This window comes from Melanerpes formicivorus, unplaced genomic scaffold (assembly GCF_026170545.1).
Source record: "Melanerpes formicivorus ecotype bairdi unplaced genomic scaffold, bMelFor1.0.p_v2 SCAF_13, whole genome shotgun sequence".
Taxonomy (NCBI): Eukaryota; Metazoa; Chordata; class Aves; order Piciformes; family Picidae; genus Melanerpes; species Melanerpes formicivorus.
The window spans coordinates 11116924-11144201 of NW_027142365.1; the positions used below are offsets into that span (position 1 = coordinate 11116924).

The 27278-nt window shown below is 46.0% G+C and overlaps 2 protein-coding genes across 16 annotated transcripts in view; one reads left to right on the plus strand and one right to left on the minus strand.

Moving 5' to 3' along the window:
- Window positions 1–2726, plus strand: part of ABI1 (abl interactor 1) — a 71365-nt gene extending 68639 nt beyond the window's left edge. For all 11 annotated transcript variants that reach the window (XM_068146077.1, XM_068146080.1, XM_068146086.1 and 8 more), the window contains 2 exons: window positions 54–239; window positions 1815–2726. In XM_068146077.1, the coding sequence (XP_068002178.1) occupies window positions 54–239; window positions 1815–1990 (362 nt within the window). In that variant the 3' untranslated portion in view covers window positions 1991–2726. The remainder of the gene's footprint in view (window positions 1–53; window positions 240–1814) is intronic.
- Window positions 2727–4355: 1629 nt separating this feature from the next.
- Window positions 4356–25849, minus strand: PDSS1 (decaprenyl diphosphate synthase subunit 1). 5 transcript variants are annotated; one of them, XM_068146089.1, is made up of 11 exons: window positions 25693–25849; window positions 23994–24058; window positions 23014–23137; window positions 22509–22639; window positions 15735–15876; window positions 14584–14695; window positions 14385–14494; window positions 9615–9695; window positions 9308–9421; window positions 5506–5586; window positions 4356–4767 (listed from the first exon to the last, which is right to left on the minus strand). In XM_068146089.1, the coding sequence occupies exons 1-11, from the start codon at window positions 25816–25818 to the stop codon at window positions 4627–4629; spliced, it is 1227 nt and encodes a 408-aa protein (XP_068002190.1). In that variant the 5' UTR covers window positions 25819–25849; the 3' UTR covers window positions 4356–4626. The 5 variants fall into 5 exon arrangements, with proteins under 5 accessions (XP_068002190.1, XP_068002192.1, XP_068002194.1 ...); XM_068146090.1 differs by having other exon boundaries at window positions 4676–5270; XM_068146092.1 differs by having other exon boundaries at window positions 4676–5273.
- Window positions 25850–27278: the final 1429 nt, after the last annotated feature.

The window sequence follows — 27278 nt, forward strand, 5'->3', positions numbered from 1 at the left end:
GTTTGCATCTCCACACCCTTTTGATTTAAGACAAAAATGATCTCCATTTCTAGTTGCTGATAGCCCGACTCCTCCCCCACCACCGCCTCCCGATGAGATGCCAATGTTTGATGACTCTCCTCCTCCTCCACCACCCCCCCCTGTGGATTATGAGGATGAGGAGGCTGCTGTTGTGCAGTACAGCGATCCCTATGCAGATGGAGATCCTGCCTGGGCACCTAAAAACTACATAGAGAAAGGTAAGAGAAGCGTTGCAACTGCTACTGCAGTAGCAGGGAATGAATGGTATCTGAAGGGGATAGAGGACTTAGCTTGGAGCTTGGGTCTGGTGAATACAGTCCTTGTCCTTGCTAAGTCAAGGCTAAGCCATTCTTCTCCTAGTTTGTCTGTGGCTGCATCCAGTATGGTAACATCTAGTCCTCCTTTGGAAGGATCCTGAAATACCTGTGAGCACTCCAGAATGGTTTCAAATGATCCTTTGTTATCAGAAGCAGATGTACATCAGGTGGCTTTCATCTTTGTCCAGCTGCTGGACTGTGTCTGTAGCTACCTCAGGATTGCTGGGCAGTCATCTAGAAACAGTCCTGCAAGAAGGCCAGAAGGTCCAAGCTCTGCTGATCCCATCAAACTAGATAGCTAGAGTAGATAGCTCCATGGGGTATAGATAGATAGACTCTCAATTATGGAATGTAGTGAGGCTTCCTTGGAGGCTGAGCTCAGCAGGCTGTGAATAGTGCTTGGGTATGAACTCAATAGTAAATGTCTCTCTCCATGAATTATTGAGCTGCTGCTTGCCCGCCTGTAGAGCTGTGTGCTGACAGTGGCTATGCTGCCAACAGCAGTGCTGCAAGATGTCTTAAGACCTGGCTGGTACTCTGCACGTATGAGATGGGGTAGGGTACCTGTGATACCTGTCTTGGCAGGAGCACAGTGCTCTGTCTTCACTCCCAGCTGGACTATATGCAGGATATGCCCATGGAGTGAAAACAACTGATACACCACATCATAATTTGCTAGGCAGTAAGGCATCAGGCTGTGATTTTGTGAAAGGATTGCCACACTCATGGAGCTCTTTACTTCACAATAATCTTCTAAGTGTCCATATGCTTGGCTTTGAGTTGCAGCCAACTGTACCTGTCAGCTGTTGGCCTGAGCACTGTCACCACCCACCTCATGCTGGTAGCTGAAGTTGCAGGAACATTTTCCAGACTTAATGTTCAACAGGGAAATTCATTATGGAAAGTCCCAGGACAGCAAACTAGCCTTTTAAAAACCACTTTACTTCAGAAGATGTTAGTGCTGGTGCTATGAAGGTGACTCTGCCACTCTGCTCTGGTGAGACCTCACCTGTAGTACTGTCTAGCTCTGTGGCCTCCAACACAAAAGGGACATAGACCTGCTGGAGTGGATCCAGAGGAGGCCACCAAGATGATCAGAGGGCTGGAGCACCTCTCCTATGAAGACAGGCTGGAAGAATTGGGGCTGTTCAGCTCAGAGAAAAGGCTCTGGGGTAGTTTAGAAGGGCCTGTGGTGGATAGGACAAGGGGCAATGGTTTGAAACTGGAGCAGGGGAGATTCAGATTGGATATAAGGAAGAAGTTCTTTGCAATGAGTAGAACAGGTTGTCCAGGGATGCGGTTGAGGCTCTGTCCCTGGAGACATCCAAAATCAGACTCGATATGTCCCTGGGCAGCCTGATCTAGTTGGAGGTGTCCCTGCTGCCTGCCAGGAGGTTGGACCAGATGAGCTTTGAGGGACCCTTCCAACCCAGTGCCGCCTGTGACTCTCTCAACGTGTCCCTGTTGCCTCCACAGTTGTTGCCATCTATGACTACACAAAGGACAAAGACGATGAGCTGTCGTTCATGGAGGGTGCAATCATCTACGTGATCAAGAAGAACGATGACGGCTGGTATGAAGGAGTTTGCAATCGAGTAACTGGCTTGTTTCCTGGGAATTATGTTGAATCAATCATGCACTATGCTGATTAAAACCTTTTGCTTTTCAACGTTGGGTCTTGTATTCAGTCATGCCATGATTATTTACAAGGGGTAACTAAAAGCTAACAGAATTGTCTTAATCTCCTTTCACGAGGAACGTGCCCATTCCTTCAGGCCACGCTGCCCCCCAGGGTATGATGGGAGGCCCATCTCCGAGCCCCTGGAGGCAGCGCGTCTGACCTGATGGCAATTTGTAAAACAAGCAGCTGTCTGTAACTGGTTATACTTATTTACTTATGCATTGTTAATTTCATGACCAGCCTAAAAAAAAATATTCTGGGGGGGAAGTAGGGTAATAATATTTAATGAACCATGATCAGATTGTGCCATTCCATTTCTTTTCTTTCCAGTGCAGCATGGTAACTAACACTACGTTAGACTAACACATTAAAACCTGGATGAGAAGTTTTAATGTTAGTGCTGGTCATAATTCCTTTTATTTTGGTTGGTTTTGTTTTTTTAGACTCTCTGCTCATTCTTGGAACTATATTTGTTTAAAGCATGCATACAAAACTTATGTATTGAAATATACTTTTTTTTTGGTTGGTTTTTTGTTTTGTTTTGTTGGTTTTTTTTTAAATCCAAGATGCTTCCAATTGTTGTAATCTTTACCTGGAGTATTCTCACTAAAGTCTATTACAAATGAAGTTGTTTTTTTTGGGTCTAAGGTGTCCATGTGAATCAAAAAAAAAAAGAAGAAAAGGTTAAAAAAAAAAAAACAAACTAAGGGTGGTCTTCTGTATGTGTAATTTGTACCTGAGTTTTTTTAATGAGTAAATTTACATTATGACTTTTTTCCATTCATAAATATATAAGTGAACCAAAGGTCTTGTCCAGTACTTTGTTGGTTGGCTTGGCACAGAAGGTGGGAATGCTAAAAGGCAGCAGAAGAATGGCTTTGTTATCCCAGGCACGCTGTACTGAAAAGCGAATGTTTGTGTACGTGACTTTATCACCCACAGAGGGCAAATAAATTGGCTCTGAAACCTAAATGAGACACATTCATACACACTCTTCAAAGTCCTCTTCTTCCAAAAGCAGTTTCAGCAAGCATTCTGGGTTGTACCTAGTTCTCTAGCTGCAGTGAGTTGACCATCACCTGCACCTGCCCTTTCTCGGGGTACACTGTCTGTTGTTCCCACCTGAGCAGGGACAGCAGGATCTGATCTCAGCTACAACCAAGGGGGAACAAACAGGACAGGAACGTGGCCAGTGTTAGATCACAGGCAGAGATAGGTGGAGGTGTTGTCCTTCCCCGTGCTACAACTTCTGTGGCTTAAATAATCTGAAAAGGAAGGGGGCAGTTACTGTAAGAGGAATGTGTCTGGGATTTCAAAGCAGGCCTCCAGGAAGGTACTGGCCTGGAAGGGGATGGAGATGAAGCTTTGAGTGGCTCTTCAATCATTCATTTCTAGCATGAGTTAGAAACACTGAGCCTTTCATTTTCTGAACAGGATACCGAATCGGAGCTGGCTACAGTTAACTGCTGGAAGTTAGCAAACAACAGCACACCTGCATTTCCTTATCACAGTATCACTAAGGTTGGAAGAGACCTCGAGGATCATCGAGTCCAACCTGTCACCACAGAACTCATGACTAGACCATGGCACCAAGTGCCACGTCCAATCCCCTCTTGAACCCCTCCAGGGATGGTGACTCCACCACCTCCCTGGGCAGCCCATTCCAATGCCTAACTCACTTGGTGAAGAACTTCCTCCTCACCTCAAGTCTAAACCTCCCTTGGCGCAGCTTGAGACTGTGTCCCCTTGTTCTGGTGCTGGTTGCCTGGGAGAAGAGACCAACCCCTTCCCGGCTACAACCACCTTTCAGGTAGTTGTAGAGGGCAATGAGGTCACCCCTGAGCCTCCTCTTCTCCAGGCTAAACAATCCCAGCTCTCTCAGCCTCTCCTCACAGGGCTGTGTTCAAGGCCTCTCCCCAGCCTGTTGCCCTTCTCTGGACACATTCAAGTGTCTCAGTGTCCTTCTTGAACTGGGAAACTTCTCAGTGATCTTGAATGGGACTTTGACCAACCTGGTCTAGTGGGAGGTGTCCCTGCCCATAGCAAGGGGTTGGAACTGGATGATCTTGAAGGCTCCCTCCAACCCAAACCATTCTGTGATGTGCATAACCAAGTAATGGCGGCATAGAGAGAGGCTTCAGCAACAAAGCAGCTTCCATGGCTGTAGTTTTAACAGCCAGGGAAGCATTCAAACCCCCTCTTTTCCCAGGCCATCTTCACCTGCTGTTCACACCCAGTAGCATGCAGGCTCTGGTACTGAGTGACACGGGGAACCACTCCAGTTCTCATACACTGATGTTTATTCTCCTTGTGGCTGTTGTGCACCGACATGTAAACATCTTCCCCACCCCCTCCCACAACTAATAGCCCCCACTAAAACAGCTGTACAGCACAGTTTGAGTTGCTCTGATTGCATGGCTTCCCACAATAAAACACTTGAAACGTTCTGGTTTAAAAAACAAAAAGAAAATAGAAGTAGAACTTAAAAAAAAAAATAATTCTTTAAAAAAATAATTTTTGGTAGTTTGTGGTGGAAGCAAATAATTCTTGAAGTAGATTGAGGCACAGTCTGGTAAGTAGCTGCCAGGAGGAGTGGAAGGAGCGCTCTCACTTGTCTCGCATGAGGACCATTTCTGTCAGCTGGATGAGGGCTTCTCTCTCGGGGGATGGCCGCAGCTTGCTGATCTCTCTGGTGGCTGCATGGCAGTAGCGCTGGGCGAGGTAGGTGGTTTGCTGCACACCATCACTCTTGGTAAGGAGACAGTGAGAGGTAAAGCATAACTGGTCAGCCTCCCTCCTGCTCCTCTCGTTACAGAGGAAGATGCAGGGTCAGTAAGTACCCTGCGCACTAATTACACGCTGAAGGGGAAGGTTTGTTCTCTGGTCATCGAATCCCCCTTCTCTTCCTCCAGCTGTCCAACACCCATGCTGCACTTCAGTGCGCTCACAATGTAACACTGGTATCCATAACATCCTGGGCAGTATGGCTAGGAAGTAATGGTTTAACCCTCCCCTCCTGCCCTAAATAGAGATGGACCCGTATGCACAAATGTAGGTATTCATTTGGCACAGGCAGTTAATTCAGCCTTTCCGGACCAGAGTCAATTCAAACTGACAGGCACTGTGCACTGCAGTTACCAGACTGCGTGGTAATTACATGCTGCTTCCGTCAGTTGTTGGGTACAGCTACTCTTCAGCTGAAGAAACTGAGTTCATGCATGAGCTTTTACTTTAATTATGTGGGGCTTATGCTACTGGAAGGAAAAAAAAACAAAAGAGAAAAAATGGTCTTCAGTACCAAGCATTGCTGCTAAAACCCAGCCCAGAAAGATGCCTGGAGAGTGCTAACTCTCTATTGTACACAGCACAGCCCTGAGCAGGTCTCTGGAAATGCAGCCCTCATGCTGGACTCGAGAGGTAATGAACTCCCACCTGCTGGCAGCAGGGCCAGCACTGTGGGGCTGCAGTGTGTGGGAGCAGTCCTACCTGCAGCACGTATTTGCGAGCACGTTCAACGTCTCCGGGCTTGCTGAAGCGTCGCATGATCAGAGCATTCATTTCTGGAAACTAAGCACAAAGGGAGAAGGGTTTGTACTGCTCAGGAGCTGCTTGTTGTGATAAGGTCAGAAAGCAGCCAAAGGAGAGTTGTTAGCCGTTGGAAGGTGCTGCCCAGGGAGGTGGTGGAGTCACCATCCCTGGAGGTGTTCAAGAGGGGACTGGACGTGGCACTTGGTGCCATGGTTTAGTAGTCATGAGGTGTTGGGTGACAGGTTGGGCTTGATGATCTTTGAGGTCTCTTCCAACCTCATTGATTCTATGACAGCCCTCTTCTTCCCCTGTCCTTGCTGCTTCTACAGGTGTAGCTATATCTATGCAATCTGCCTGGGCCTATAGCACTGCAAACTTAAACTGGCAGCCAGTGGGTAGCAAAAGGTAGGACCTGGTGAGCAGGTCATCCAGTGTGGTCATGTCTGGTGCAGCTGCTTCCAGGTCTATCAGGAGCTTTTAGATCACAAAAGGTTTTCAGTGTTGGCACACCTAGAAGCAGCAGCACCTCTTCTCCCACCTGTACACCAGAGGACAGGTTTGTTGTGTCTCTGTTGGACAGTTCAAACTGTAAATCCTTCCAGGATACCTTTAACTGCTGTGCCCACTCAGGCTTCCCATGGTTCTGGTATTTTATGTGCAGGGGCTCTGCCTGTGGAAAGCACAGGACAGGTTCTTTTCTGTTCTAAGCTCTAAGGCATTTTGTTTTCAGTCACCTAGAATTTGTAGTTAGTACTGTATGGTCAGGTAGACAACTAAAGCCAGTTGCTTGAGGAGGTCACTGCATCACTTATCAAAACCTGCAGGCACTTGCTTCAGATGATAGTCCAGAAATACATAGCCTGGTGCTTAATAAATGAATTAAGGCCAAAACTCAAGGCAGATACTCTGCAGAAGAATTCTTGTTAGAGGAAAAGAGGTGTTTGTTCATCTTGTCTGAAAGGATTACAGGCAATGATTCTTTCATGACTGTACACTTGTAAACAACGATCTGCTTTCCCTGCACACCTTTGGTCCTGAAACTGCAGATCTCCAAACTTGTTAGGGAACAAACAGGTAGCATCCCTCACTGTTGTGACATTTCCCTGTTTCTCACAGGTAGTTTTCTTGGAAGATACACTTAGAAGTTTATTGATGACTCATGCTTGGCTTTCTCCAGCTCCTAGCTTTCCTCCTGTGTAATGACAATTTAATTACAACGTTCCTTTCACCCATTTTCGTATCATTTCTATTTACAATGGTACAGGATGCATACACTTTCACTTGTTATATTTAAGCAGTAAAGGAGAGGAAAATCTCCAGCCCTGTAATGTAGAGCTGTTATCAGTAGATTTCAGGGGCAGTATGTAAGCCTTTGATGGGAATGCTTCTCAGAAAAATATCCTCTCATTCTTCAGCTGTACCAGCCTGAGAGTGGCTTTAGACTTGCACTAGAAATACTGGTGTTTGTCCTTAACCAAATAAAAGGGGGAGGAGGGATTTACTGAGACAACTGAACTTAATTACTGAATAAACAGATCTCACATCAAGCTAAACTGTTTTTGTATAGGCTCCCCAAGGAGCTGCTTGAATCCCCATCACTGGAAGCATTTAAAAGAAGTGTGGATGTTGGGCTGAGGAACGTGGTTTAGCACCAGACTTGGGAGAATTAGGGAATGGTTGGACTCAATGATCTTAAAGGTCTTTTCCAGCCAAAAAGACTCTATGATTCTGTGTATTAAGGGTTCTCAATATTCTAATGCACAGAGAGATTTCAGAAGGGAGAGGGCAAGAAGAAAAGGTGGCTGTCACTGAAGATCCAGAGCACATTAAGAACTGAAGCATGTTTGTCAGAAAGACAACATGAGGATGACCAGATAAGCTAAGGGCTGCAGGGCAGCAGTAACACTCATGTCAAGAGAAATGACAGACTATAGCTAATTTTGGACTGACTGCCAAGTTCTGGCTCAGAAGTTTTTACTCTGAAACATTTCAGTAGCAGCGCAGAGAAATGTCTGTTGAAGCTCAAGACTCGTTTAGCACTTGAACTTTTTCATGTCATTTAAGTCTGCAGTGCTGTCCTTCCAGTGGCTGGAAAAGGAGAGGAAGCTTTCAGCAAAGAATCCTTCTGGTTTGTGTGGAAAACTCTGCACGCTGGTCAAGTTATCTGAGTGCAGAAAAACACACCCTTGCCATCTAGTGAAGACAGGAATGAGGAAAAGCATTTAAAAGTGACCTACAAAGAACAAGTAAGACTCTAAAATAGAAGTGACATTTTCTTCTCTCGTGTTTCCGTATTATGAACTCATTTTCTCTTACAAAGCTAATTAAATGATAGATGAAAGTCAGACAGGCAGCCCAAACAGACGAATAAAAGAATAGTTTTAATTTTAAAAAATGGAATATTCAACACCCACAAGACAGCCACTCTCTGCCAAAAGCAAGAGCATGTGCAACATGTCCTAGTTTCTCTCTCCAGGCAGCTTTAACACACAAACACACCAACCATTTCACAATCACATCCTCTTGCTGTTCCTCAGTCTCTCACTGTAGACAATGCCAGTTACTGATGACTAACGAGGTCCTGCTGCTTATCAACAGATTCTGAGATCAGGATTCAAGACGTTGTTTGTGAATCCCCCAGATAAGTCTGTGGGGAGGAAGTGAGAAGATGGAGGAGGCTGTTCTCAGCAGGCATTGCTCTGCATTCTTAAGTGGCTGATGCTCTTTGCTCCCCTGCCTTTTCGGAGATGTGTGTCCTTGTAAAGGTACAGAGGGTGACAGAACACATGTGCACATGTTCTGCCATCCCCCCACCCCAGGCTCTTTAAGAGAGGAGGGGAAGTAAATGTCATAAAGTTGTAATTTTATAATAATTTTCAAACTTTTCCCATCTCCACCTCTGAGCAGTTCCAATGAGATCAGAGACTAAAGCCGTACTGAGCTAGCTGGGCCAGTTTCTGTGTTGTGCTGTGAAGTTCAGTAGGAGAGATTTGCTTTCTAAGTCCCAAATCTGCTCTCCTCAGGTGAACCAGCAGCTTAAGCAAGATGCACTAAACTGGTTTCCCCCACACTTTTCATGGATTAGCATCAATTTTACTGTTTTGGTGCTGCTGACATTTCTGTTTTGCTTCTACTCCTCCAAATAGTTTTTAAGCCACTAAAAATCTTGACTGATTTTAACCTTCTTTTATGCATGATAATCCTTCCTCTCTTCTCCAAACTACTACATTTACCTTCAGAAGGGAATTTTCCTTGTGCTTGTAACTGGGTAAGACTCAAGGACAAAATGATGAAGAGATCAAATCCAAGAAGTGGAGGTGCCCACCTAAAATCTAGGCCCCAGAATGGATAGAAAGCCCAGAACTTGGCAAAAAGCCTACAGAGAGAGTCAAGCCTGGGGAGACCAAGGTGTCTCAGGAAAGAAGATAAGCAAGAAGCTACTTAGGAATAACCTGCAGAAAACATGCAAACACTGCCTCCTGTGCCAAGGGTGAGCACTGGAACTGGAGCAACAAAAAACCCCAGTTCAGCTCTTCATACAACAGCCTCACGGTAAAAGGAGCTGTGCAGGAAGCTGTTTCTCAGCCTGAAGGAACACCTGTGCACACTAAATCCAGCTGCTCTGAAAGGCACTGGTGTTTCACAGGCCATGCTCATCACTCAAGCTGCATGATGGATGTGCTGGAGCTGGAGCTCTGGGTGTGCTGTGAGGAGCAGTGCACACTTTCTGTCCTGGGGAAAGAGACTCCTGCTGCCTTACCTGTCGACAAGCGAACAAGACAGGGCCCGTAGCTAATCCGAGCTTGAGATCCGCCGCTGCTGGTTTCCCCAGATGGTCAGCACATGATGTAAAATCCAGCACATCATCTATTAGCTGGGAAGAGAGAAACAGATTACTGTAAAACTTACTGCCTTTTTTTCTTTCTTTTTTTTAACCCACAACTAAATATATCCTAATCCTCTCAAAGAGAAGATGTCTAGAAAGGATTAAGACAGCCCACTTTGATTTCTAAAGCAGTTTGGAAAAACTGAGATTTTCATTTCCTTTAGTTCAACCAAAGCACTACCTGAAAAGCTATGCCAACATTCTTTCCATACTGGTATGCAATCTCATGAACTTTGGGATCAGGGCAGCCTAGGATTGAGACCTAAACAAAAAAAAAAGACAACAAAAACAAAGCCAAGTAAATAGAGAGCTTTAGTTAGCATCCACTTTTACTCTCGGACCATAGGTGTGACACAGCAAGTATAGGCAGCAGGGATCTGGGAGAGGAAAAAAGCTGACTCAGGAGCACATACTTAGAATAAATAAACTTAGAATAAACCAAACCAGGTTGGAAGAGACCTTCAAGATCATCGTGTCCAACCCATCAACCAATCCAACCCACCCAAACAGCTAACCCATGGCACCAAGCACCCCATCAAGTCTCCTTCTGAACACCTCCAATGACGGCGACTCCACCACCTCCCTGGGCAGCCCATTGCAATGGGCAATCACTCTCTCTGTATAGAACTTCTTTCTAATATCCAACCTGAACCTCCCCTGGCACAGCCTGAGACTGTGTCCTCTTGTTCTGGTGCTGGCTGCCTGGGAGAAGAGACCAACATCCGCCTGTCTACAACCTCCCTTCAGGTAGTTGTAGAGAGTGATAAGGTCACCCCTGAGTCTTCAAAACTTCAAAATCCCAGCTCCCTCAGTCTTTGCTCATAGGGCTTGTGTTCCAAACCCCTCACCAACTTTGTTGCTCTTCTCTGGACTTGTTCCAGCAAGTCAACATCCTTCCTAAACTGAGGGGCCCAGAACTGGACACAGTACTCGAGGTGTGGCCTAACCAGTGCAGTGTACAGGGGCAGAATGACCTCCCTGCTCCTGCTGGCCACACTGTTCCTGATGCAGGCCAGGATGCCATTGGCCCTCTTGGCTGCCTGGGTACACTGCAGGCTCATGTTCAGCCTGCCATCGACCAGTACCCCCAGGTCCCTCTCTGCCTGGCTGCTCTCCAGCCACTTACTTCTCTGTGTTCATGGGTACACACAAACAGCCAAGCTGATTAGGAAACAAGGCTGAACAACAGTGCAGTATTAAAAATATATTCAAGACTGAAAGAGATTAGCTTCATCAAACATTTAACAGGCTTAGAAATTCTAATGAGGGAAGAAGAGAGAAGAAATGTGGCTGCAGTGCACACGCAGACGACCAGTCACACAATTTACTACCTATATAAATCAGCCAGGAGATAATTGGAGGTCAGACAACAGCTAAATAGACATTGCACGCCTCATAAAAGATCCACAAACCTGAGTGTGCTGCACCCAGCCTAGGGGGGACAGCTGAGACAAGGAAGGTGATCTTTAAGGGTGATGTTAACTAGAAATGAATTGCTCAGGAAGGTGACTGATTAGCTTGCAGATAAAGGTACTGAGGGATGAGTGGCAAAGAAGACAGTGAATGAAGGAAGTACAGCGAGCTAGACAAAAGTATCACAACAAAACATCTTTGAGTACAAAGGAATCGACTCCTCAAGAGACACAAGTTTGGCTGAATAAACTCCACAAAGCTAAAACAGAGCACAAAGGCACTTCTGCTTTTTTCCATTTAAGTATTGATTATACCCTTTGCAAAATGAGGCTGGTTATGTTTAAATACCCAGGTTTATTTCAACCCTCACTAAACAATTGGGAAGGAGGGGCAAAAATCCATCCTGGTCTACTGCAAACATTCCAAATCTGCTGTGAGTAACAGAAGGAGTGAGGATACATTTTCCTTAATGTAAGACTAAATTTCTGCTGGGAAAACCACACAAGATAAAAATGTATGTGTGTATAAACTCCTCTTCAAGATAATGTTACATAGGGTCATTAAAAAAACCCCAAAACCAACCCCAAAACCAACTCCAGAGCAGTAGCTCTGAAGCTGGAAATAAGAAACAACTTTATTTCCTAATAAACCCAACTCACACAAGCTCAAAGATTTTTTTCATGCATCAGTCAGTTTCATAACAGCATCAGAACACTTCCCAGTCATAACCTGCATCTGTGGATAACAGTTAAGCCCCAGAGGAATCTGGATGCCTGAGGCATTAACAGCATCTCTCTCACATTTCCCAGTTTTATTTAAAAGAGGAAACCATAGCAGGAAAATAATGCTGCTTATGGCTAATCATGCAAAGTCCTGGCAGCTATTAAAGCAGACTGAACTGCAAATCAGACCTATTGAAACAGATGCTGCTAGGGATATCAAACCAGAGCATTTTGCCCTTTCATCCTCCTCTTGATTCTTGTCTCTGGAACAGCAGCGATTGCCCCGAAGAGCATCTGCTGCTGTACCATGCCTGGCAAAATTCTGGTTGGTTCTGTAACATAGATCAGACAAGTTCAGCAAATGGGGAGGGGGCTGCATCTCCCCTGTTTCAATTCTATCCTTACCTACCACCATCTTTCACATCAAGAATCAAAACATGGAACCCAGCAGAACAGTGACAAAATCCTGGTTAATGGCAAAGGGTCAGAGCAGACACAAGGTGGTAAATGAAGAGGGGAAGTGCTGTGTGAAGGAAGAGCTTTCTCATCTCATCTGAAAGATCAGAGCAGAGCTTTTGCTGCAGGGGACAGTTTCCTGGGGAGGCAGACACTACCTACATAAAGAATCAAAGCACCTTATGTACACTCAGAAAGCAGAAACGTGAGTTGCAAGCAAAATTCATCCACACAACATTCATTCTTCCATCTTTGAAAGAGAAGACCTTCAGAGCTCCTGTTCAGGTTCTAGACATTTCTGAAGACAAAAAGAATGTAAAAACCAGACTGCTGTGCTGGTGGGGGTCAGAGGTATGAATTTTCCTAGACACCAGGTCCACATCCTGGTGGTTCTTTCTGATGAGGCCCTGTGCACACAGCAGACTACGAATGAGGTAAAGCAGGAGCTCACAGGCAGATCCAGAGCTGCAGGCTGTTCCTTTTCTTCAGTGCCTGAGGCAGACCTTCTGTGCAGTCTTGCCTCACATGAGGAGGCTGCATGCTTTCTCCTAGCAGAGAGCTCAAGAATCTCTAGTGCAACTTCACCCTTATCTCAAAACAAGCACAATTTAATCCTTCTGAGACTGTGCTGTACAAAATATAAACAGCTTTGTGAGGGTTAGGAATTCATACTGCAGCAGGATAAAGAAAAGAGACAGAGAAAGAACCTGCTCAGCTTATTTTGCTATCTCCAGCGTGCCCAGTGACTAATAGAAATTCCACTTCAACTTTATTGCTTCTAAATTCTTGAACCAAAATCACCTCTCTTGTTCCTCTAAAAAATGCCTCTCAGTAACTAGGGCTTTAGTGACCATCTGGGCCATCTGCCACCATTTCCTTTGGCAATGTGTTACTTTGACTGCAGCTCTGGTACCATTCCTCCACGCAGAATTGCTATTGTGGAGATAAACTGGAGGCTGGGATTGTGCTAACACCTCCAGCAGACTGATCTGTCCACAAAAAGAGGCCTTTGCTAATTTGAAGGGCTTTTGATTTGAATGCAGCAATGCTTTGGCAGTGCAGAAGGTATCTAATAGTGACCAGACCAGTGCTGACAGACTGCCTATTACCTTGCTCAGATATTTTTCCAGGAATACTCCCCTCTTCCTCCTGTAAGGCATGACGCTGTAGAACTGCAAGGTGCCACCTGTACTTACAGACTGAAGGAGTTGGGGCTGTTCAGTCTGCAGAAGAGAAGGCTCCGAGGTGACCTAATTGTGGCCTTCCAGTATCTGAAGGGGGCCTACAGGAAGGCTGGGGAAAGACTTCTCAGGATCTCAGGTAGTGATAGGACTAGGGGGAATGGAATGAAGCTGGAGGTGGGGAGATTCAGGCTAGATGTGAGGAGGAGGTTCTTCACCATGAGAGTGGTGAAGCCCTGGAATGGGTTGTCCAGGGAGGTGGTTGAGGCCCCATCCCTGGGGGTGTTTAAGAGCAGGCTGGATGAGGCTCTGGCCAGGCTGATCTAGTGTGGGGTGTCCCTGCCCATGGCAGGGGGGTTGGAACTAGCTGATCCTTGTGGTCCCTTCCAACCCTGAATGATACAATGATACTATGATCTTCCTTCCAGTTAATACATATATCTTATTTAAGCACAGAAACAAATCACTGTTTTCCCCCCCTCCATCATTAACAGAAACTGAACTGCTTCTGGTGACACACCTGCCTGGTTGGAGCTGATGTTCTGAAACCCAGGATTCTCTCTCCTCAGCTTTGTCACTACAACTAAACATGGGGTTTTTTTTAATGAAAACATCACATTGAAATCAGATTTTTTTTTTTTTTTGGGGGGGGGGGGGGGGGAGTGATTAATTAACTGAGAAACAGGTAGGGTTGGATATAGCAACTGACAATTAAAAACCCCAGACAAATCAAGAAGTACCTGATCCTGTTCTTTCACAATGCCACGTAGGGTATGCAGAATTAGCTGCTTCCTCCCACTGTTATAATTTAAGGCCCCACTGGGCACCAGTGAGCAGGACCAGATGTCAAGCAAGACTTAAAATTAAATTATAGTACCATGAATTACCAACTCTGTCTCAGAACTGAGGAATTTCCTAACCTGCAAGCTGCCACCATGAGCATTGTTATGATTCAAGTGAAGATAACAACAAATCTGTGTAGGAATATGAAGGAGAAAAGAAATGAAGGCGCCACAGCTGAACTGTGCTATCGTGCACAATCTCAAACCCATTCAGGTTCTGGCAGGATACCATTGAAAGAGCTTGCTTTGGAGGGTCTCCAGAGAAACCAGCAGTAATAGTTTGGCTGTGAAGCTCACAGACTGGTATGTTAACTGCAGAAGAGACAGACGTACATACTGCTTTACAACTGTTGGCTATCAGACTCGCGGTCTTCTTGAAAGTCTTCTCGAGGTAGTGAGCAAATCTCTCATTCTCATTTTCCTTGGAACCCAATTGGAGGAATTCACCTAAGAAAGTTGCACAGATGGGAGTTTTCATTTGTGGGTTTACTGCTTAGGCAAGCAAATCTGAGGGTAAAAGTAGAAAAAGATCTTACCACGCACCAGATCTTCAATCACCTGAGTTAGAACAGAGACGATGGTAGTGTTTCCAATTCTTGCTAAAGCTACAGAGGCAGCTGAGAGGATGAAGTCACCAGCTAGAACAGCCTAAGATCAATAAAAAATGGATCTTTTAAGGCTTTTCCTGTTAGTACACACAAGATAATTTCCTTCATCTGGCACATTTTCCTACATAAAGCACACACAGCCCATTGTAATGGAGAGAAAAGGGAAGATAACCAAACATTAACATCTGAGCCATGTTTGCATCCCTATCTCACATTGCTGTTCATGTTCTTCCATGTAAGCACTGTCCTCCCTGTGTGCAATATCTGAATACCTGCTTGCCTGAGAAGTGTTTTTGAACATTACTTCTTTATCTGACCACTCTCTTGTGAGTGTTTTGCCATGCTGGCTCTGGATTACCACAAGTTCAGTCAGCACAGCACTGTGACAGAATGAGGGGGCAATGGCTTCAAACTACAGAAGAGCAGATTTAGATTGGATGTTAGGAACAGATTCTTTACTATGAGAGTAGTGGATCACTGGAAAAGGTTGCCTGGGGAGCTGGTTGAGGCCCCATCCCTGGAGATACTCAAAGTGAGGCTTGACAGGGCTCTGGGCAACCTGATCTAGTTGAGGATGTCCCTGCTTACTGCAGAGGGGGTTAGATTAGATGACCTTTGGAGATCCCTTCCAACCCAGACCATTCTATAATTCTTTCTCTGCATTTTCTGATGAAAACCTTCCTTTTAATGCTCTATGAAGAAACACCTCTCTCAGAAAATGAAGAGAAAATAAAATTCATGCTGACTGAAGCGTTGTTGTGTTTGCTACTGAACCGGAGTACCATACAGTGCTCTGGGTGAAGCACCATTCCAAAGTATTCCATCAGCATTGCAAAGAATGGCACAGGGACTGTAAAATCCATAAGGAGCACAGTACAATCATACATTATTATCTAAGGCTTCCAACAGCTCAGAAAAGGAACACACATTTGTCTCCCCCACAATCTGTGCCCAGCTCTTCAGACTTATTTTTAGCCTATCCCAGGACTGTGCCTGGGGATGGCGATGTGACGAAAGCTCTGGGTCCTTGTGCTCTGCTGAAACTCCAAGGCAAGTCCTGTATGGGACAGCAAGCTCACCTTCCTCTCTCCCCAGATCTGGTTGACTGTCATTTTCCCCCTGCGAGAGTTTGCATCATCGATGACATCATCATGAACGAGGCTGGCTGTGTGGATCATCTCAGCTATTATGGCCACGGAGCGCTGGCTTGCTTGCACCTCCCTTCAAGAAAGGGACAACTGTCAAATGCTTGCATCGAGTACACCTGTGGCAACACCCTAAAAGAAATCTCTACTAAAACAGCACAATGTTTCTCTGACAACAGCTGTTGCAGCTTTTCCATGGTCTGAAACCCACCTTTCAAATGTGGAATTAGGAAGAGAATAGAAAGTAAGACGGTGTTAGTACAGTTAAGTGCAGAGGGATGTTTCCATCCTTATTAGGCCTGTTTCTGCCTTGCTGCATTCACAGTACAGCAAAACTCCTGACTTACTGCCTCTAATCCCTCTAAATCCAAACTGCAATAAATAGCACAGCACCAAGGATGCCTGGTTCCAGGAAGATGAAAATCGAGGAATCAGCAAAGAAAAGAATGCCAGGTGGCCACAAAGATATCCAAGAGCTGGAACACCTCTGCTACCAGGGCAGGCTGAGGGAGCTGGGGTGGTTCAGCCTGGAGAAGAGAAGACAGGCAGGCACAGCAACCTGTTTTCTAGATTTGAAAGACTTAACTCAAGGGTCTTACTCTTTACATCATCTGACTACCTTAAGACCTTGGAGGTTCTTCAAATGCCTAAGGAATTAACTGGAATTATACTGCAATCACTCTAGGATTGTAAACACTAACTACCAATCACTTAGTGAAATTCAGCCTCTGGGAAGATCTAACAGGGATGATTCAACTCTCAACAGCCCACACCTACTTTATTTTTTTAAACTAGGTGAAAAGAAGGTAATGGAAGAACATTGAAGCAGCTATCTAGGGAATAATGTTGGCAAAATGAATAGAACAGAGCAGACCTAGCTCACACAAAGGACCTCCTACCCCTAGGGCCCAACTGCCACTGCCTTGTTCCGGCATCTTTTTCTCTTTTTCTACCCCTTTTCCTCAGGATCCCAGAAATGGCTATCCCAGTGAGCCTTGCCTTACAGCTCTAACAGCCCATGGGGACAAGAAAAAAACACCACACAACCCCCCCAAACTCAACAAAAACCTAACAAAAAGGAATAATGACTTCTGATATATAGTTCCCTTACTTCTGGCGTACAGGTAACAGAGCAAACCACACTATTTCCCAGCAGAGTAGAAAAAAACAACCAAAACCACAACAAAACTGAGACAAACTGAAGAGCATCCCAGCTCAGATGAAGGGAAAGGAAAATCTTGCCTTGCCTAGGCCTATTCAAGATCTAGTGATTAATCACAGCACGAAAGAACATCTTGCAGTCTGCTGACATAACGCTGCGTTCTGACACCTACCTCTGTGCAGAGCTCTGCATTGCTGTCAGTGGGAGTTCTACATCCTGAACAATAGCAGGATGTGTGGCTCACAGGCTGTGAGAATGTGGCTTTTCAGTAACAGAGAATACAGGCTGGAAACCTTCACAGTTGTTTGACAGTAAGCTTTACTGTGGACTAGTGATTTAGTCAACCTCTAGTTCAGTGTTAAGCAGTTTTCCAAAACAAACTCTCAGTTACTAAGAGAACTTACCTTCAAAAAACTGTAAAGGTCTCCAGCCTCTTTCATGCACTGGTCTCCTTTTGGGGACTCCCTTTTTCATTAATTATGTCAACAGACTGGACTTCCTGCTGGGAAGTAGCAGTAAATGGCAACACTCACCGACACACCGAAATCTTTCAGCAGCATGAAGACAGCAGAAGGACAGACAATTCAAAAGCAGCTTTTGAAAAGTTCTGCATCCTAGTGCATTTCATCCCTGAAAGTGACTAAAACCGGCAGAGGAATGCTCCTGGTTCATCTGCCTGGCTCCCAGAATGCTGTAGCAAATGTGACCAGTTCACCTGAAGGGCTTTTTCTAAACTACTATTTCTGCAAGTTCTCAAGCAGGGTTCTTCCCATTGCTGGCAAAAAAAAAGATAGATTAAAAAAACCTGCAGTAGTTTCCTACAAACATCTGACTGTGATTGTCAATCAGAGCATGCCTTTTGGGGGAAAAACAAACAAGGAACAGGATCTTTCTCATTCCCTGCCATTTTTTGTTCTGCTTCGCCTGCAAAACAAAAGCAAGGAGTAGCAGTAACTCAGCTCAATAGATGACTGGCTCCCCACAAGGCCAGGAAGTGCAGAGATGCCACTTTTAGGTCAAAGAAGGCATCCCAAGATGGCATATATTGACACAAAATGTTTATACAACTGTAAGTTTGGGGTTTGGGGTTGTTTTTTACACACACACTGTATTAATTTTTAAGTCCCTGCCATGTTCTGTTTTTCAGTAGGATCCCCTGCTCGACAATGTGAAAGCTGTTATAGACCTACAGTGCCCTGAGCTCTGTTCCACTACAGAACTTGTTTCTTGTGCACTGAACCAGACCAAAGCTGATCTTACAGGTTAAGAATCCCCCAAATACACAAGCATACCTCTCCCTCCAAATATCCCTATTCAAAAACATAAAAGGAGAGGGGTACAGAACCTTAAAACAACAAAACCAAGATGACACAAACCAGTATATACATTCAGCAACAGGAAGCTTTGCCAGTAAGCAAATATTGCCAGTTTGAAGACAGGAAATGTGCAAAAAAACCCCTTGCAAAATTTCTGTGTCATGAGCACACTCCTCAAACTACATTTTCTTTTGTTAAGTCCCTGTGGCTCAAAGAAATGAACATTTCAGCAAGAGTCTGGGACAGGGAAGGGCACTCACTGCAAGCTAGGGGAAGCACAGAGAATGATGTGTTGACACAGGAGTTACACAACAGCTGTAGACATCTGACAGCCATGGTTTGGAGGATGGGGAAAAAAAGAGGGCTAAGGTTGCTGCCAGGTCCTCATATCTTTAGGAACTATCATACTATCAAGTTGAGCCAGGATATTATAGTTAAGTATTTCTTGCACTGTTTTGATGGGACTTGTTTCCCTCTTCCTCCTGTAAACCTTTTGTGCTCACTCTTTTCTCAGTTGAGATGTCTCTGTACCTCTTTGGCCTTATTCTGGCTGCAGAATTAGAAATAAAAACTCCTATTTGCAACCACCTCTGGAGAATGCACCCTGACCAGAAACATCACCTGCAGTCAGGCTAAGTGATAATGCTGTGAATTTATGCACACAGGTATGTGAAGAAACAGCAGAGGAAGTGTGAAACTGAAGGTCTGCATGACCTCATCTTAAACTCTTACAACAATTCTCACTCTTGTGGGGAGCCAAACTCCTATCATTAAGCAAAAAGCCACTGCCCAAGGGACCTAAGGAATTTAGAGTTGGACTTCCAACACTTGGACCTTCAAGGGTACAAAACCCAGTATGACATCACAGACAGTTTGAATGCTTCAGACACCTTTTTGCTAACAGTTCAGATTCTTTACAGGACTGTCATTCTCCTTACTATGACTACCATAAAGTGACCTCACCCTAGGAAGACAGCTGATGTGCTGAGGGCATTCTAAGTACTGAGCCTTCCTCAAATCTAAGCAAAAACGATCATGTCACCTAACCTATAAGCTACCTGGGTGTTCCCCTGCATTCATCTGAAAGCCCAAGGGCAAGGTCCTACACCTGGGCTGGGGCAATCCCAAGCACAAATATAGGCTGGGCTCAAGAGTGGTCTTGAGGAGAAGGACTTGAGGCTGTCAGTTGATGAAAAACTCAACATGAGCCAGCAACAGTCACTGGCAGCCCAGAAGGCAACCTTGTCCTGGGCTGCATCACGACAAGTGTGACTAAAGCAGGGCAAGGGAAGTGATTCTCCCCCTCTGCTCTAGGACAAGAGACTGGAGATTCTTTACAGTGAGGGTGGTGAGACACTGGAACAGGTTGCCCAGGAAGGCTGTGGATGCAAGCTGGTCCAGTGGAAAGTGTCCCTGCCCATGGCAGGGGAGTTGGAACTAGATGATCTTTAAGGTCCTTTCCAACCTAAACCATTCTGTGAATCTATGAAGAATCTCAGCTACTATGGTGGGGGCTCTGTGAAGACAAAGATGTTTCTGTGGACTGCTTTGTAAGATTAGGACCTGTACCCATACAAAACTGTGTGTGTTCAGTCAAACAAAGGAGAGCATTACTTTTTCTACTAGAATTGCACAAATGAAAAAGGAAAGGAAAAAACCAACAGGCAAAAGCATGCTGGGTCTAGCAAGTGATATGACAACTGAGAATGGCAGCAAGATGAAGCAAGAATCCAACACCAGTAACACAAACCCCAGAGGCAGAATGAAAAAAAACTGCTAGGGATGTACTGCACAGGATATTGGCTCACCCCACGAGTCTACAGATGTGGCCAGCATCTTTGATTGTACATGTGGGAACCTTAGCTTCAACAAAGCAAAACAGGGCTGGGAGAGGAATCCTTTTTCACTGAGGAAAGGAACAAGAAAATGCTTTCAGGGGAAATGACAAGCAGAAAGAGGAAAAACATCCTAAAAAAATAATGTCAGGAGAAGCAGAATGGAAAACAATGATTTTTTTTTCCCTCCCCTCAGGTTTACAGCAGAGTAGCAGAGTTACAAATACCTCTCCTTATACAAATCTCCTCAAGAACAGGAAAAGGCTGGAAGAACAATTTGTCACCTGGAAGCAATTCTGCTTTAAGAAGCAACAAAAATGAGCTCAGCATCAGTGTGAACTGGAATATATATACATATATACACATACCTACACAAAGCAGGTGCAACAGCCTGCTTCAAGAAGCTGGAATGCAAAAGAGAAGTAAAATGGCCACAAAACTTCACCACCTCACAGTAAATGGGTACCCACAACATCAAAGAACGTTCCTGTGGCATGGCCTGCCTAACCTTCAGAAGACACTGGGCATCCTGAAGACTTGTACAAACATATGTGAATTTTAATCACAGAGAAAAGTGGCATGAGGCAAGGGAGAGGAAGGTAAATATCCTGGGATTTCATTCTCTTCCTTTGCTGAAACACTTCTGCTCTCCCTACTCAGAATTTCATTCTAAAACCAACGTGACAGAGATAATGACTCAGTCTGTTCTCATACCAGGAACATTCAGATTAATGAAGAGGCTTTCAAACATCAAACACAGTTTGTAGCTGCTGACAGAAATGGCAACAGATGCCAAATGACATGGGCACCTATAAATCAGAGCACTTCTGCTGAGAGCTGGCTCTGCAGAGCAAACACTTACCTCAGGCACACATGGTGCTGAACTCAAGAGATCCCACTTCCTCACTGGCATGAAGCAGGTCTCAAAATTGGTTCTGATGGTTTCAAGACACCAGAACACAAGGACAAGAATATGCCAAAAGACAGCAAACGTGCTGTTCTTTCTACAGCTACTTCACATCTTTGCTTCACTGCTCTTCCTCTACACCACCTGACACTGATTGCAGCTTGCTTGGTGTTGCAGGTCCACTACATAATTTTGTCCCTAAGTTTCTCATGCACCAGAATGAGATAACATTATTTCCCCCATTATTCTGACTAGAAGGATGCTCCAAAAACTCACTGCCCCAGTTGCTGAGTCTCCTCTTAAGTTGCCACCCTCTTGGCAACATCACCCTTGGTCTTTAACAGCTTTCACCTCTGTCCCTGATAAATTTGTAGACCACAAGTCCCTCATTCTCCCTGATTATCTTTGCAGTCCATTCCTGAAGCTAGCTGGACTTCCCTTCCTTTGCACACAAGGATCAGACATGCAGATGATTTCACAAAGGGTCTCAGCATTCCCACAGCTGAGCTGGATATACCATGGTTGAGGCATGCTTAGGATTCCTTTGAGGTTTTTCAGAGAGAAGATGGATGCAAATCCCACTGGTGCTGTGCGCTAGTGGGACTCTCATGAGCCTCCAAGCTCAAGCAGAAATTTGTGTTTTGTTGTGCTTCTTTCCATTCCATCATGGATGGTCATTCAACAAGAATGATTTTGTCCCCCAAAAGTGCCACCATCATGCTCCTGCTTTCCATGTCAAGGTCACTCATGAAAATATTATGCCCACCACCAAAATGACATCCTGGAGAAGTTTCACAACTGATATTTCTCCTTTTGCTACCTCTAAGACAATGGCAAGGAGCAGTACTGAATGGAGAACTACTGTTCTCCATCAGGCTACAGTGAAGCTCATTAATCCTGGACAATGTTTTCCTAGAAGGAGAGGAATTGGCACACACAGGACAGGACACTGCCAACCAGGTTTGGCTTCCTCCTTCGAGGTTATACTCACTTAGGAAGGGGTATACTGGGAGAGGTGCCATAGCAAGCAGCAAAATATAAGTCATACTCTGAGGTAGAAATCAAGTTCAACACGGCATTTACCTATTGCTAGAGATAAAAATGATTCAAGAGCTGAGAAATTCCTTAAGACTGATAAATTAGTCTAGAAACACCTCTGGCAAGGGACCAAAGATTTCCTATTTGAAATTCTGTGTGAGGGAAGCCTGGAGGTGTAGCTGGAAGGCAGAGAATGCTCCAGCCAACAGCCTTGCTCAATGTGTAAACATAACAATCCAAGAGGAAGGTGTGGAAAGAAGTGTTTGCAACCAGCCAGAGCAAGAGCAAGGAGCTGCCAGAAAGTATAGGGCAAGCATGATGCCCTGCACAGTTCAAACTGCTTTCAAAAGACAATGGAACTTCAGGTTCAGGTTTTACTGAAGAGCTTTTTACAATCATAAAGCTACTAGATACATTTTATATGTCCCTATATCTAAAACTGAGACTCACCTGGAATTATTATGGTGAATGTTGCAAGCCCTTGCCATTAGCACCACAATCACTGGTCGAAAGGCCTTTCCTTTCCCATCAAAGTAATACTCACACATTTCCTTAAATTCTGCTGCAGACACAAGCAATTCCTGTGAAAAGGGAAAGAAAAAAGAAGCCTATCAGCCCCAAAATCACCAACCCAATCTGTTCAGTGTAGGCAAAACAGTGGGCATGTATGAAGTTACTGCTTGCATTCACTCCACTCAATGTAAGCTGAAGCTGTTTTTAAAGTTCCTGTGAGCAATCTGAAAGACAAATTATGTACTCCAGCAGTATAAAACAGGAGGAAAAAAACCCCTCCATTCTTGTTGAGTAAGATATGTAGACATGCTCTCTTTGCCTTCAGTTTAAGTTTCAGACAGAGCTGTTCATAAAGAATATTCTTTCAGTAAGCATCCTCTAAAGTGATGGCTGCTATTTAAATCAGAACTATCACATCCCAGACTAAACTACTACCCCTTACCTTTTTAATGTCTTCATAGAGATTCTTCAAGTCTTTTCTACCAAGTTGAAAAGGGTCTTGGTATTTTTCATCACTAACTGTCTTGCTACAGCTGCACAAGTGGGATGCACTCGTATGATGAAACCTGTTGACAGTGTTTTTCAAGACAGTAATGTTGTTAAGAGCAAACTTTCCCCAATTCTTCAAGCAGAAACATTTCAAAGTATTTATTCCTTCTTCTCTCTCCTCACACAAAATGAAACAAATGGCTAAAACAGAAGCAGAAAGTGTCAAAACACTCTTTTCATCCAGTTAATAAGCTATAAGGATAGCACAGCTATGTATTGATGATAGCACTTTTAGGAGCTAACAAAGTGCAGCACCTAGCAAACAGCAACACACACAGACCCTGCCCTAACAGATTACAGAAGCCTTCTGAGACACATGAACCTACACTGCTCTACATGCATTCCTTTGGAATGCACTCTGGATGGCACAGTGTACATTTGGAGAGGAAGCATTCCTCTTCCAGTAACACAATTACACTCCTGGAATATGTGTACTCCTGTCAAGGTGACTTCCATTTGAAAAATTCTCCTTTGCACACCCAGCTGCATTATAAATTAAACCAACTACCTTCCTGCACCATGATGATATCAAAGATCACTGGCAAAGGGTGGAAGCTGCACCTGGATGCATTAAGATGCATTAAGCTTAAGGCTGATGTTTTTTATTTTTCCTGGAGTTGAAGTTTATGCCTCTTGTTTCCTTTTCAAAGTGAACCATGTGGGCTTTTTTGGAGCACTCTTGTTTTGCCTGTTGCTCTCCAGGCTTGTGGACTACATTCAGATACAGCAGCAGTCTACAGAGAATTCTCCATGTATGCACTACAGCAAATAACCTTGTTTTTGAAGGTTAGAACTCTCAGGTGTAACTACCCAGCTGTTACCCAGTTCACTCAGTTGTTACCCCTCACACAGCAGTAAGGATCTCCAACTTACCGCCACAACGCCTGATCTATTTTTGGAAAGGCCAGGGTTGAACTTCTTTGGGCCAAGTGGCACATCTGCACAAAGAGAAATCAGGGTCAATTTCACTGGACTTTAAACCGACAGAAAATATCTGACTACAACACCCCAAGCATCTGTCCCTCCCCACTGCTGTATTTCCCCACTTTACCAACCCAGCAGCAAAAGGAGTAGCACAACCTCCTTCCTCATCACGTGAGGCACAACTCCCAGTGTCTGCATTAGCTTCCGACTTAAACTGACTCTTCCACTCAGGCATGCTGGACTGTCTCCCCAGCCCAAGAAGGCATATCAGCTTACTTCCCAGAGCTGCTCTAATGAAACCTTGCTTCCACACCCTTGCAACGTGGTTTTCAAATGTTCCCTGTCTTGCAGATAAACCTGGACTGCATCAATCAAAGCACAGAGAAAAGGACGAGAGCTGTTGCAGGAAAGCACTGCACAAACAGAAGAAAAATGTGTGCTGCTTTTCCCTGGAGGCAACTGTAGTTCAGCTTGCTTTTTATGGTAATTTCCACCTGCACATCTTCCCTGCTAAATGTCAAGAACCTAACCTCCAAACCTAGCACTTTCTCCAGTAACCCCTCCCTGAGGTCAGAGCCCAGGGAAGGCAAAGTTCCAGGTACAGGATACCAGCAGAGATAAGCTGAACAAGGAACCGCACCTTTTGCTCTGCTCCAGGCAACCTGCCAGGACCTGCCCAGCCCAGCCCTGTGCAGGCTGACTGAGGGACCCAGCCAGACCAATTCAACCTTGAAATCACTGCAATCCACACGTTCACCAACTGCCTCTCCAAAAGCCTGCACAGAAACGCTCAAGCGGACCTAAAACTGGTGAATTCCAGCCCCCTTCCCTTAGTACTGTACTGAACCTGAAGTCTCTCTCTCCTTGGACACAGGCAGAGAAACAAGAGCATGGCAATGGCTGCAGGGCACCATACACCCTCATTGTGTACAGCATTAAAAAAGGCCAAACAAGGAGTCAAGGGAAAGAGATGAACCCTAACCTATGACAGAATTGCAACTCACTGCTGAGTTCAGTGCCCAGCCTCATGGCTGAGATGTTCCTGAGTTTGCTCTCGTACCTCTCACCGGTTTTGTTTAAAAGAAATTATCTCTTCCTGTTCTTCCCTCGCTGAGCTCACGTCTGTGTGACTCTACACTGACTGCTGCTTCAGACTGAACGACGGGGCCATGCCAGCCCCACAGCCAGAACACCTTTCTGCAGGCGAGGACAGCACCCTGGCCACAGCATCCTGGCCTCAGCATCCTGGCATGCAGCCAGCGAACTGTCCCCGTCGCAACTCACACCACTGACTTACTCAAGAACTCGCTGAACATCCCACACTAACGAGAGTCATTTTCCTTGTTCCCACGTAGAGAAGGGTCCGAGAGGTTCCTCCCCACAGCTGTAACCCTGAGCACCCTTAAGCCACTGTTAAGCCTTCCACCGGGAGCGCTCCTGCGCCTTACAAGGTCCCCCCACAGGCAACCGCCTTGGGCCTTTGCACTTCCCGGGCAGGAGGAAGGCGTGGGCTCAGCAAGGCCGGAGGAGCAGTGCCTGCGATGCGGAGCTGCTGTGAGTGTCCGACCCCTCCGCCCCGCGCAGGCCCCTCCGCCGCCCCATTCATTCCCGGTGACCTCCAGGCGCCCGCCGACCGCCCCGCACTCACCGCCGCGCTGGGGGCCGCCGGCGTGCCGCGGGAGCCGGGCCCCGGCGGGCGGAAGCGCGGCAGGGAGCCGAGCGGCGGCGACCGGCGGGAGCAGGCGCCGCACCGCCACCACCACCGCAAGGCCATGGTGTCCCCCAGCCCCGCCGCGCCGGCACCGCCTTCCGGCACCGCGGCGACCCGGACGCGGAAACCAGGCACCGCCGCCGCCCTCAGGCAGGGGTGGCGGGAGGACGTCCGTGAAGGCGGGGGGCCGGGACGACGTCCGAGGAGTCACCCTTCCCTTCGTCACTCCGCACCTCGCTTCCCGCCGTCCTCTCCGGGCGCTGAGCGGGACGGCGGTACCGCCTGGCAGGGCTCAGCCCGGCCACTGCACCCGGCTGTGGAACAGGGCTGGGGTTGCTGCCGCCCTGTCCCGGCAATCCAGCTCTGCCAGCTTGCCTGGCGGGCACGTGGAAGCGGCACACCTGGCCCCAGCCCAGCTAGTGTGGGTTTCAGAGGCAGCCGCTCTGTATCCGTCCTACTCGGTGAAGGCAGTAGCTCTCCCCTGAAATCTTAGTCAGGAAAAGGCTGTTTTTGGGGGCAGAGAGGCTTCAAGCCAGTTGCTTACGTGACTTGGTGGTGGCTAGGTTTGGGGGACGTGTGGGGGTACCCCCTGGCTGGCCGCATGCTCGGCCTGGGCCGGGGGTGCGGCACTGCTGTGCGCTCCGGCGGGCTCCGCCTGGCTGCCCGGGCTCCGGACTTCTCGTTCCTGAAGCACTGCCTCGGGCAGTGGGGCACGGCTGAGCTCAGCCCTTCGACAGCCTCCTAGGTGCAGCCTGCGCTTCCCTGCCGCTTTCCTACACCCTGGTTCTGCCCCTCTGGTGCTCCTGCTTGGTGGGTTGCAGCAGCTGCTAGAGCAGTATTAAGGCACAGAATTAAGTGCTGCCTTTAAAATTACCTTGGCCATAAGGAGCTTTTTTATCTTTTTATTTGGTGTTAGCAATTTATCACAATGAAAAAGCACACACGTCCCAATTATGTAAGACAAATAACCTGGCACCTGCTTTGAAACACAAAAGGCATACAGCTCTGAGGCATGTAGAAGTGCCTGCAGTGATTTATATGATAACATGGTAGGAGCGATGTTTTGGGGGTGGTACAATTACTGGTGAGTGCTAAGAAAGAATACTCTAGTGGCAGCTGGCTGTACATGATTCATCATTAGAAGGATTGAGAAACTTGGCCAACACTAAGTGTCCAGAGATGCTAACTTCTAATTTGTACAAAACAGGGACTGTGAGGTGCTGGGGTTTTGTCATGTACATGGGATCTTAAGATTGTGGCCAGCAAAAATCCATCAAGATGTTAAAACATACAGTATTAGTTCAGTGTTAGTGTGAATTGGGGCGTGGAGTATGTCTGAGGGATGAAGGATGCATCTCTTTTGCACATATGCCACAGCAAGAGCTGCATCTTGCCCTTTCATTCACTGCTTTCATTACTCAGATTTCAAGCTGGTTTCTTAGGTTACTTGGCCTTTACTGCTGCGTGTAGATCATGTACCACAGTTACTGCTGCACAGTGCCTTCATCTGTTGCACTACATTA

Bases quoted from the DNA above. Each gene is read 5' to 3' on its own strand.
- PDSS1 (XM_068146089.1), bottom strand. From the start codon at position 25,818: ATGGCCTTGCGGTGGTGGTGGCGGTGCGGCGCCTGCTCCCGCCGGTCG. The intron at 15,877-22,508 runs GTGAGTCTCAGT...CCTTTCTTGAAG, and splicing joins ATTCACCATAATAATTCCAG to GGAGGTGCAAGCAAGCCAGC. The intron at 5,587-9,307 runs GTAAGGCAGCAG...CTTTGTGCTTAG, and splicing joins TCTTGTTCGCTTGTCGACAG to TTTCCAGAAATGAATGCTCT.